Raw genomic sequence first — 13386 nt, forward strand, 5'->3', positions numbered from 1 at the left:
TTTCTGCGCGTTTTAATCTACATTCGGCTACTGGGATTGAATTTAGCGCTACCGACTTTGCGGTTAGTCCACTGCGCAGTTGTGGTGAAGCACGTTCAGTGAATGTTTTCATGGTTTTATATTTTGGCTAACAGATTGATTGATATGTTGAGGAAATAATTGTGTCGAGTGAAGATGAAAATCGAACACAAGCGAATAGCATATGTTGGAACTGTTACCCCAGAATCCATAATTACAACAAAAGCAGAGAACATTAGTAAACCATAGCTAGTTCAGTACACGTACTGGGAGGACTCGGTTTTAATACTTTGATTCCAGAGGAACAACAAATATTAACGCATAGCTTACCAAAACCTCATTTATACACATATATTGGATCTGTCATCGAAATTAGTTTGCGTTACTTTTATGATTATTATGGTCTTTGGCGCTACTAAGTTAGACTGGGACAACTCTTCAGCTGAAAATTGAGGAATTTTATAACTTGGGTTTTATTATAATTAATTTGGTCGATAAAAAAATTTTTGCACCAAAATACAGAGTTCGAATATTTGAGAAGACCATATGATTTAAGAGGTCCGGTTGTGTCGTAATCGGTCGGTGTTAATATAACCAATATTCCATAAACATGCGATATTCTTTTAAAGTCGTAGAAGGTCGATTCATAGCAACCATGGCGCTGCTGAAGCCGCAAAAAGTTCTCCCTGCATATTTTCCTATACACTTCTCTCACTCTTAAGAACCTTTATTGTTTTTAGAAGCCACTTGGGTAAATATTGTTTTTAGTTGATATATACTTGATGTATTGCACAACATTTAATGAAACGTCAAAATAAATCCTAAGTCTTAAAGTCAAATATGGGAAAATAATATAAGGAGCATTGATCCCGAAAAGCGCAATAAATATAAATTAATTGAGACTTTAAGATATGAGGTCTAATACACTACACTTTCATTTTCTAGGCTTGAAGAATTGCAGTCAAACCCTTAAAATCTTTCAATTGGGCAAATTTAAGTACATCATCAAACTCACTCACCTGTGCCGTCATCGAAATTTTTGGTTGATAGCTGAAATAGAGCATCGAGTGGCGTGTCACCTGCCGCTTTTTGTGCTTTTACGCCAGCAGCAGCAGTCTCAGCACTTTCATTGCGCTGTTTGCTCTCCCCTTTATCATCGCCACTGTTCGACGACACACCGTCTGCGGTTGGTGCCGCGCTTAAAGTAGGCGAACAACACTCACTACCCGCCGAGCTGGAATGCGAACGCTCCGAACCATCCTCAGAAGGTATTATCGAGGGATCCATACTCATTTGGCGTAAGAGTTGTGCCTGCGCTTGAAAGTGTTCCTGCAGCTGGCGCTGATAGTCCCACGCCAGACGCTGTTCATAATGCAACAGCGCGGGCGGCAGAAAGGGACGTAAAGGCATTGCGATTGCCGCACCAGCACGCATTGCTTGCCAAGCATGCGCCGACGACTTGGAAAATGCGTGCGCATCGAGTAGAAGCTGTGATTGCGGCATGACTAGAGGGGGCGGAACAGTGGGCGCCAGGCTCTCGCCTAGAACTGGAGCGGGTAGCAATGTTGTAGGCGCCACAGGTTGTGGCCGTGGTACTAATGGCAAAATTGCGGGTTCCGTAACTTTAACGGAATTATTAAGCGCCAATAGTGCTAACGCGGTTGGCGGTGTTGGCGTACGCGACGTTGTGGTGTGAACTGCTGGAGAGTCCACTGATGCATCACGTTTACCTAAAATATCGGCGATTGAAAAGCTTTTCACACGCTCAGCGCTCGATTTGCGGCGTTGTGGTGGCGTTGGAGGTGGCGCCTGATTTGCACTTAAACCAACTCCATTATCGACAGCCAGCAGTGACCTCTGGTGGTTATGTAAGTCTGTAAGTCGCGCGCGTTTTATATCAATTGGCCGAAAAGCGGTTAAACCGTTATGTTGTCTTATATTATGCAAAGCAGTAAGCAGGGGCGGGCTGGGTGAACCCACCGAAATCTCGGAAATGGCCGGACTGGTGGGACGTGGTAGTGGACTGCCAGAACGCATCATGCTCGGCGATAATTAGCACCAAACGAATGAGAACTTAATTTTGTAATAATATTTTTTCGCTCAGCAACGCAAAATATTAAGCGCACACACACCGCACGTGATTTTGTGTATTCTCATTATAATTTTTGCTTTTCTGTATTAATTAGTGAACTACTTAAAGTACTCAGCGACCACTCATATACAATTCAAATCGTATGTGGCAGGTGTGTGTGTGTAACAGCAATTAATTGCACTGTTTTCAAAAATGTGCACAACACTGTCACTTTGTTGGCGACATTAGCAGTGTGTTAGCGATCGATTCGCGATTTATCCGGCGCGTGAAAACGGTTTGCAGAAATGCGTCGGCAAAACAATAAACGCCAAAACGAACGAACACATCGGCGTTGTTGATATATACTTGCACTGTGACGCGAACTGAAACAGAAAAATGGCCTGTCCTGTTGCGGCGCTCAGCATAAGCTCGCAGGCACTATGCGCGGCAATAACTCGTCAAACGACCTGACAAACCGAATGGAAGGGTGCGCGAGAGAAAGATAGAGTGAGAGCGGCGCGCTCACAGTAAATATTAAATAAAAAGTTGAAAAGCAACTGAAATGGCAAAAAAGAATAGAAAAACAGCAAGGTGCTGCTAGCTGGTTTGCACAACTATTGCCGTCGTTGTTGTTATTCATGCTGACACACCGAAAACCAGTCTAACTCATATTCTCGGCAAGAGACTTGGTAATTTGCAGCTCTTCACTTTTTCGTTTTTTTTTCTTTTGCTTTACTGCTTATCTTAACAACGTTTTTTCGTGACGTCACAACTTTGCCTCTAATTGGAATGAGAGTCAATGCACACTGCAGTCGAAACAAAAATTAACGCAAAGAGAGTAAAAGTCGTACGCTCTGCATTTTGTTTTTTTCGAAAACACCCTGCGGAGCACAAAGTGGGGCGTGTTCGCTGCCATACTACGCTTGACCAATCACAGCGCTCTGTCGTGGCTCTTCGCTTTTATAATTGTAGATATGTGTTTTTGCTTGTATGTATGTTGGTATATATGTATATGTAAGCGCATTCTTGCCATATGATATAATACGCTTTTTTGTAGCTGTCAACAGAACGTCATTAATTTTTCCAATTTGACGCTGTTGGCCCGACTGTTATGCAGGCATGCATGGATGTGTGTGTGAACAGTTTGTTGGTACAACAATAACAGCGGCATATATAGCTATATCTGTATTGTTGTTATATTGTAGCGGCTTCTATGCATGTTTGTGCATGGGCGCGCTCTCATTTATTTAACAATAAAATATGTTCATATATACAGCTGAAGCCTTCTAAATATATATCATACACTGTGATTACTTGCTGCGCCATCTGCATTTATATGTACATATAGGTATGTATGTATTTAAGTATTATTGTTGTTTTAGTGTCTCTTTTGTTTCAATTGTTTGTTGTTTTGTTTCTGCGGTATTCATTTCCTTTGGCTTTTGGTGGCGACAATGGTGACGGCTCGTTCGCTCGTTCACTCTGTCATTTTGCTTGTTTAAATTTCTTGTTTTTTGTTATAATTTTTGTTTTTGTGCTGTTAACTTTCCACTTGGTTGCATGCGTTAATTATTATAATTGCTTTGCTTGCGAATTGCCGAATTTCTTTTAATGCGCGTTTGTATTTATTATATGTAACTTCTACATACTATGTGCATACATACATATGCATGCATTAGTGTTCTCTAAGTGTGCTTGGATAGTTGTGTATACGCTTCTGAGTTAGTTAACCCTTTTCGGTAAGTATTCAATTGCATTGAGATATAAAATTATGCATATAGTGTACATCTTTGTGATGTATCAATAAATCATGCGAAGTTTTCTGTTATACTACTCTACAAGTTTTGCATTATATGCTTGAAATGGGCTTATATATTCAAATATGTGAACTTTAAGGTGGCGCATATTTCGATTGTTTTAATATCAGAACTTAGAATATTTAAAAAAATTGATACATGCGCCACATATAAAATCAAGAGGGTGATTTTAATATAAACCAAAATAAATGCGCAAACATATACAGCAAAATTTGGTAAAATTAAAAATTTGTATTTCTTAATTAATTAAATTAATAGAGAATTTATTTTACATACATACATATATATTTATAAATACATATACATATTTAAGGAGGATAATAGGATGAGCAGTTTTCTCTATGATTTTCATGAACTTTTAACTGTATAAAAAATTAATATATATATACATAACTTATTGTGCTACATATGTATATATAGATATACTTGTAAGTAGTATAAATATATAGAAATCTATGATTATAGGTATATATGTATTTAAGTACATTATATAAAATAGTTGAAGAATTTCTTTGAAAATCCACCGAATATTGTGGGGTCGCAATGATATTGCACTTCACAACCACACTCAACATATTTTGTGTGCATTCTGGAAGAAAAAATTCTCAATCAGGCGCGCTGAGAATTTACTTCTATTAAATATTTCTATCCTATTTGAATCTATGATAATGGAACATTTAATTTTTATAGTGGTCTAAACAAAAGTATATGCGTTTTTTTTTTGGCAAAATAAAAATTTGAAATAAAGAAAATATAACCTTTTTAGGGTATATACTGTAAAGAAAGTAACTGCCAATTTTCAACATATTGGTTACGCAAGTTCAAAAAAAGTCGTTTCGAAAAAAATGCATTTGATAATATCTCTTGCTCGGAGCCTGAAGAAGAGTTTCGCATATGAATGGCTTATACTCGTACACTAAAACCAATCGATACTTTCAATCAACTTTTGTGAACATATTTTACAATAATTTAACTAACAATTAAAGAAATGAAAAAGCTATCGGGTTTTTTATTCGTCTAACACCAGGGGGATCTCATAAACAAATGTTGCGTGCCAGTGTGATAGATGTTGGATCAGCTTAAACATCTACTAAAGCGTTGCATTTTGTTCTTTGTCCACAAATGTGTAGTTCTTTAAGTTTTCATCTAATTTTTATGACAACTTTTTTATGTGCTAAGTGAAAAGTAGGTTCGTAGGATACTTTATATGATGTGTTACGAACTTTTTAATTAATTATTGGTTATTGCAAAATCGGAATCAAAAATAAATTGTTTTTTAATTCCAAAATCAAAATTAAAAATTGAATAAATAAAAAACTTTTTAGTACTGAATATAACGGTTCTGTGCGAGCGCTGGTTGATAGTGATATAAGCGCATAAAAATATTAATTCAAACAAAATTTTTGTTCGTTTTTAATTATTAATAATTAGCTTACTACATATATTATTTCTTAATCTGTATTCTGGTATTTGGGAGTATTTCTATTATTAATTTTTCAATCCGGTATATGGAATAAGAAGTTTTAAAATCATTTTTATTTAAAATTTTCGTGATAACAAAATAAAAAAAAAATTTGATTGAAATGTTAATTGTATAATTTATTTATACATAACTTGCAACGCACTATGCAGAACTTCATACTGCTTGAATTTGAAATCATAACATGACTTTTATTATTAGCTTAATAAATTGTTTTTCGATAAAAAATTTAATTATAATTGCTATTTCTAACTTTTATTTTTGGCTGCCATGTCATTTTGATGAAAGTAATTTCATGACAATATTTTTAAAACCGTATAAGGTATTTTAAGACACACCCTCTCTTTCATATGCACAAACTTACACCCAGCTAAATAAACTTATGCATACACACACCCACACATTTATACGTAGAACTCAGCTAAATAGCAACCTATCTCTTTGCATTATTTTGCCCTGTACTCAATTCTCTCCCCCACCTATTTGACAGTTTGGCAGTTATCGTTAAGCGTACACTCAATTGTCATCAATAATGATGTCTACTTGTCTCCATGTTTGTGCCGAGCGTCCCCTCGTTCACAGACGCTCTCGCTTACTATTTGGCAACTTTATGAGCTTTGCGTCGCACATTGTCACTGCACACACACATACACGCACGTATGTATGTATATGTAATCGTGCCTACAGCCAGACGACTTTCTATTAACCCGCTTATCCGTTCAATTGCCTATGTGGCGGCAGCGATTTTACAGCCATCCAATCGTCCGTCCGCCCGCCTATTTGCCCGTTGGCATGTCTGCTAGTTTGTCTTTCGTTTTCGCGGCAGCGTCTGTGCCGGTTATTCTTTGTCGGCTATTTTCGCCTTGATGTATTTGCTGACTGCAGTAATTTGCAAAAGTGTTTAACACTGAAGGTGTCGCCGCCAATAATATTAGTGCTGCGGCTGTTAATGTTGTTGTTACAATTGTTGTTTTTTTTGATATTTTTTTTTTAGTTTTCTGCGCTATTTGCGCTTTGTGGTTGCTTTTGTTGTTGTTATCGGTGTTAACAATATACTAGATATTTTTGTATGTGTTGCTAGAGAATTTTTACTTTGTTGTTGTTGCAGTTATAAGCACACACTTGATGGGCATATGTTTTGTACTCGTGTATGTACCATATGTATGTGTGTGAGTGTTTTGGTTGAATGTTGCACGTTGATGGAAGCTTGCTTGTCGCTGATTGCTGTTTGTTGTAAGTATGTTGTTGGACATATGCATGTATATATGAATGTATGTATGTATGTAATATGCCATACTTACATATGTACATCTACGTGTTTTATTATTGCATTCATACTTACAATAAAAATAACTAAATTTGCTGTTGTTAAGCAAATGCCATACTCAAATTGTATGCGGTAAATCACATTTGCTTGCTGAAAAACTTTCAAAACTCAAGAAGTTTGCGATTATTACTGCAGACATAGAAATAAATATAATATATATATATCAACACACACATGTATATACATATTGGGGTAAGCCAAAAACTCACATATCGAATTCATTAGTTAAAGGGTTTAAAGGGTCAGAAAATAACGATTTTTTAATTTTTTTAAAAGGCATTTATTTAATAATAAATAATAAATAAATAAAAAAATGTACATTTACAGTATTTAATGTACTTTAATAATCGGCTATTCCATTTAAAAAATTTTGAATTCGCTTGGTCCTGTAGCCTGTTTCCAGTAGGATTTTCGAAAAAAGGTGTGGCGAAGAAAAAGATTTTGGTGCTTAAAAATATCCCAAATACAAAAACAAAAAATATTATTATTAACATACAGTACTGAAGGACTAGTCAAAATTTTGACTTTTAACAAAATAGTGGCTTTTGAAAAAAATAGTAGATTTTTGTGAAAAATTTACATTGAAGATATCAAAATTATTACCAAAAATCTTATTCTTTCAATCAATACCTGACAAATACATGCATATATATATATATCTAAGAAAATCGAAATTTCAAATCCAAAGGTCCGGTCGTTTTGCAAAAATTTTCCTTACCGTCTCTAAGAACTGCTTTTAAAGTTCTGGGAACCGATTACACTAAGTTAAAGAATTCTTACAAATGCGCTTATAACTCCAAAACTTTTTGCGGGTTCAACTTAAATTTTTGAGCAATATTCTCAAATATATGTACATTCGATATATTATATACAAAACAACAAATCGTTATTTTGAAATTCAAAAGTGGTTATAACGCGTTTAAATAAACCTATGAAGTTTTCAAGGTTTTTAAATATACGCGTTTTTTAATAAAAAAAAAAAAACGATCTTTTAGGATCTTTGCATTACAAGATACCCTGATGTAAAAAATTGTATCATAAACATCTGAAAAGGTATGGTATTTTGAGGGAAAAAAGATTTTATACCGACTTATTTATATGGGAAACTTTGAATGCTCACCGACACTTTTTAAAATTAAGCTAAAATCCAACCTTGCAGCGATATTTTTTTCAATTTATTAGCTTTTGGCTCACCCTAAAACATATCTATATACTATATATGTACATACATTATATTTTCGTAAGTAAGCGCCATGAAAAATTGTTACAATTGTTTTCGTCTGCGACGAAGATGCCTCCCATTTATTGTGGGTTATTAAAATAATAATACGAGTATTTTAATGGTAGTGCAACTAAACTTTCTCCTAATAAAGTTTTTGTGCTAAAATTTGCATACAAATGTACGAAAATGGCATTCGGTGGCTAAAACTAAATTCCGCTATGAATAGTTGCATATATGTATGTACGAGAACTGTCGTATATAAGAGCACAAATATGCATGGTAACCTTGCTAATGGGTTGGCAGCATTACTAACAGGACCCGTAACAGTTATCAGTTCAATCGTAAAACAGAAGCAATATTTTATCGCTAAAGGTGGCTATTCCGATCGTTTGGAGCATATGAGATAATTAAGTTAGAGTTAGACTAATTTTATTATTGCAGTTTTAGCAGTATTTAAAATATTTTCATTCTTTTAGAAATAGCTGCAACTTTCGAAATGAATAAATATTAATTTTAATCAAACTATTGCACATGCTTAGGATACAGGGTTACGCCACTCGTATTTGTGTGGTCAAATAATGCAAGTAATGTGGATTGCAAAGATAATGATTGAATTTTACATTTACATTAAAATCTACTTTGTAATCGCGCAAATCTTAATTAAAAATAATTTTAAAAGTTGTATACCAAAAACTGGATAGATAAATATATTAAAAATATATTTTTAATTCTAAATTTCTAATTAAAAAATAAAAAATGGAAATTTTCATTCCAAATAAGGGATTGAAAAATAAAAATTAAGTTTTTAGTTCATAATTAAAATATAAAGAAAATTGTGTGTTTTGAAATAAAAAAAATTTACGCGTGTGTGTAAATTATGTTCTACAATTTTGGTTATTTTTTGAAAAGAACAGCTTATTTTTGTAGTAAAATATCAACATAGTTCAGCACTTTTTATCTTATATATATTTAATTTTCCAGTTAGAAATATGTAAATTTCGCCTGTTTATCCGTTCTAGTTCCAGTTTTTGTTATGAAAAATAGTGTTTTTATTTGCTACTCCAATTTTTGAATTACAAAATAAATTTTTTATTCTATTTTTGGGTTTAAAACTTTAATTTCCAATTTTTATTCCAAATTTATAGTTAAAAATTAAATGTTTAATTCCAAATTTTGTAATTAAAAAATTCGGGAACTTTGTTGGGGCGTAGATGAAGTATTTTAATTTTTTGCCAAATTTAAGAAAAATAACAAATATGTATTTAAAAGAAATATTTCTACTTCCGGTAAATATTTTTTATATAGAATTTTATTTTTAAAGTTTTAAATAAAGCTTAAATAAAATGTTTTAAACAAAAAATGAAGAAGATTCCAATGTTTTGAGAACAATAACAGTTTATTAGCTATTGAATTTCTAACTTAAGAGATATAAGAAAGTGCATTAGAATGTCTTCGTATGAAACGTTACGATCGGTTAAATGTATTTTGTTCAGGAATTGATACTATATTACAATATTTGTATCAAACGAAAGACATTTTAAAATTGTTTGATGAAAAACAAATATTTTCACTAATTTTTAAATAAGATCTGAAACGTTGAAACTGAAAAATAAAATCCAAACAATACAATTTCTGAACTGTAACTAATTTCAGTCTTTTTTTATTTATTTCCTTATTTTACTGTCAGCACTCATTGAAATTTTTTTTCTCAATTTAGAATTTTTATTTCTAAATAGTGTACTAGAATATTCGATTTATACATAGGCATATCATATGTATGTATCACATATTTGTATATCCTTATTTACCATTAATTGGATGTACTTAATTGCCACTCACCGTCATATTAAATAATAACAGAAAATTTTCTCAAAAGTATTATCCTTTAATTGAACAGGTGAAGGAATGCAGTGCGTTAAGTCAAAATCGCTTTTCAACTGTCAATTTTCAAAATATTTAGACCATCATATCTGCAGATCAGCTGTACTCCATATTAAATGCATAATCCCGTTTGTGCGCTGACGATTTGGATCTACATAAATGCGCTTAATGTTTCAGGCTTGAACTCGATTCGTCACACATACATGCAGCTGCAGCTAGCTGAACTCTAACTCTATATATGTGTGCATATATAGCTACATACTTATACATATTGTATGTACGAGTATGCCTGCTTTTCTGACATTTCGTCACACTTCAGAAACACAATTGCCATCGTAATTAAAGGACGAGCTGCAGAAACGCATATAAACACATACATATACACACATACCAATGTATTCATGTTTAAATATTTATGTACATACATATGTTTTTTGGTTTGTTATGCATGCGGATCATATGTACCATATAATATGCATATACATATTATAACATTAATAAATATATTTTTATAAAAATATTAAATTTATTTAAAGATTGTAAATTATTTGCGAAAAGCTTTAAACATATAGTTGTAGAAATAATTTATTCAAATCAAAGGTATTTATAAAAAAGGTATTTATAAAAATTGTAAGTAATGCGCGAGAAAAAAATATGTAGTAGATAAATGTGAGACCTCTACTTATAGATTTTTGTTGTTGTTTTTTTTTTTATATTAGAATGTAACTATTTGTAAATCAATATTTGGATAAAAAACGTCATAATAAAATTATTTATTTATAGATATCTAGAGGAGGAAGTATTTTGTTTTCGAATTTTAAGTAAATCTATGCAAACTTAACTTTTTTATACTCTGAATAGAGTATATTAATTTTACCACGAATTCTATAAAACAAAACCCAGAAGGAAACGTGGAAGGCCGCACAGATTTAGCCATGTCCGTCTGTCAGTCCGTCTTTCCCTCTATCTGTCTGTATATACCCGAAAGAGTTCGCCAGTTTTTGCACCCATCACTTGGTCGAAATCGTTAATATTGGAACACTATAGAATATTGCTGCCATACAAACTGATGAATCAAAATCAAATTCTTGTTTGGAAAACCGTTACTTCGACAAGACATCTGCACGAAATTTCATATAGAGCATTGTCTAAGGCAGCGTTATCATTTTCGAACAAAGTGTTCAGATCGGATCACCATTGCATATAAGTAGCTGCTATACAAATTGATCGCACAAAATCAAAACAAAAATCCTTTTATATCCTTTTAGGCTATAAGAAATGTAACTGCGAAATATATTACAGCTTCGGTAATAATATTTTTATTATTGAAAAAAATATTTTTATCCCAACACAATCTCAAAAAAAATAACTTTAAAATTTTCCAATAAAATTTGACTGCAATATAATAAATCAAATTAAGGTAGCTGTAACAGTAGATTCATCAGTACAAAATGCAATACATGAAAATGGCGAAAATCTGTCAAATTTTAATAAATGGGCAAAATATTTGAGGAAAATTGGAAAAGTCGATTCTATGCCAGTTTAACTGTTATAAATCCAAAAGAGAGATTTAATTGAATAAAAATTATTTTTGAATATTTTTGTATCTCACATCTGCATTAGCTATGCAAAGGTGTGTAAAGACACATCCATCCATACCTTATCTGTATGTGTGTAAGCAGTTGTAAATAATGATTTTGTCGTTCATAAAACTGCAAATTATTTTACACATTTTAATTGTCTGCTGTTGACTTTTGTGATTGGATTAGGGGTGCCACACAAACATTATAGATACATACATACATATGTATGTACATGCATACACATGTGAACAGCTACAACACGAACATTACGCACTAGCATAGACGCTCCTACGTGCAGGGCGAGAACAAATGACTTTATTGGATATTTATTAAGTGCCACTCGATTCGAGCGTGACAGCAATGGATATGCATACCATTAGCTCTAAGCTAAATACAGACATGGACATACATACATATACATATGCATAGGCATGTATGTGTACATTTATTAGAATGCCTAATTGCCTAAAAACTATTGTTTTGCCTGCATTTGCGCCGGATATCAGTATATACCAAAGCATATATGTATGTGTGTGGCAGTGAGTGAGAAACGCTAATAAATATAAACGAAGGGCGGTGATACTTAAAATATTTACGAGCTTCTAATGAACGCTGTCACTCAGCGGCATATTTATACATACGTACGTGTATGTAATACAAAAGCGCTTATATGGAGGTACAAACATGCACATATGTATATGTGTTAGTGTTAGTGGGTAAGTAATATGCATCCGAATCAAATTATTTGTCGTATATTTTTCGGATGACATATTTTTCTTCATCATTACATTTTCCGGTTTTGTCAGCTCTTTCCGCATTGCTTCGAAATGGTTGTGAAAAGTCATTCAGCATTGTCATTATGCGATGCATACTACCACACAGACACATTTGCATATTTATATAGAGGTATGTACATATGGAATAATAAAAATGGTTTTCATATTTAGTGGCGCAGAGTAATTAAGAACTCGCGAATATGTACATATTTATGTATTAGGGTGGTCCAAACAAAATTATTATTTTTTCTAGATACCTTGAAAATGTCGTCCAAACTGACGAAAAAAAAGTTCTGGTAAATTTTCAGCTCTTAAAAATCTTAGTGATTTTTGACTTCTCATATAAATAAATAATACTGGAATATTTTATAATTTTGTGTTATTTTTTATGGGAAATCAAAATTTTATTTCGTCATTTCGGACGATCCTTGCACGGTATCTAAGGAAAAAAAATTTTAATAATTTTTTTTGACCCACTCTAATATATAATATAATACCCACATACATGTATGTATGCTTGTATGTACCTCAACTACTCACTGTTGCATTTTATTAGAAATAAATATGATTCTGATTTGAAACCGAATTATCGTTACTGAACTGTGCCAAGGAGCACGAAACACATCTAGTTTTTTCACAAATTTCCAATCACCATTGAGTGTCAATATTAAGGGCGTGACCAATTGATTTTCATAAAAACAAATTTAAATATTTTCACAATTATTTGCTCTTCCCAAATCGTGGCAACGAACTGCTTATGCTTCATATACTTCCATTTGTTGGGAGTGTCTAATAAAAGTTTGTCGTTTGGTGGTGTGTACGCAGGGCATTAGGGCAGCTAATTATGATTGACAATACTTTTAGAATATTATACTCATGGAGAGAAAATAAATAAAACTTAAAACAACACTATGAAAATGAGCCATGGACTTGAAGCGTACACACAGCAATGTGTAGATAATTGTCTTCGGAAACTTAACCAACATTGGCAACGAAACGTACGAACAAAGTGGTGGTTATGACGATCGTCAACGCAAACCAATTGACAGTTGATTCAGTTCGTCCGCTTGATAATGGCGCGTAATTATGCGCACATACATATATACACATTCATACATACATATATAAAGGTGCTTACGTTAATGTTACAGCAGTAAATGAGCTACTTTGTACATACTTGTTTATTTTTATAATGTTCGCAGCTAAAAATG

The 13386-nt window shown here is 33.0% G+C and overlaps 1 protein-coding gene across 1 annotated transcript in view; it reads right to left on the bottom strand.

The window, feature by feature from the left end:
- The window catches only part of LOC106622543 (uncharacterized), a 63560-nt gene extending 61032 nt beyond the window's left edge, over positions 1-2528 (bottom strand). The window contains exon 1 of the mRNA XM_036361295.2: positions 1038-2528. Within this exon, the coding sequence (XP_036217188.2) occupies positions 1038-2058 (1021 nt within the window). The 5' untranslated portion in view covers positions 2059-2528. The remainder of the gene's footprint in view (positions 1-1037) is intronic.
- Between the last annotated feature and the right edge of the window lie 10858 nt (positions 2529-13386).

The sequence above is a fragment of the Bactrocera oleae genome, chromosome 2 (genome assembly GCF_042242935.1).
Source record: "Bactrocera oleae isolate idBacOlea1 chromosome 2, idBacOlea1, whole genome shotgun sequence".
Lineage (NCBI taxonomy): Eukaryota > Metazoa > Arthropoda > Insecta > Diptera > Tephritidae > Bactrocera > Bactrocera oleae.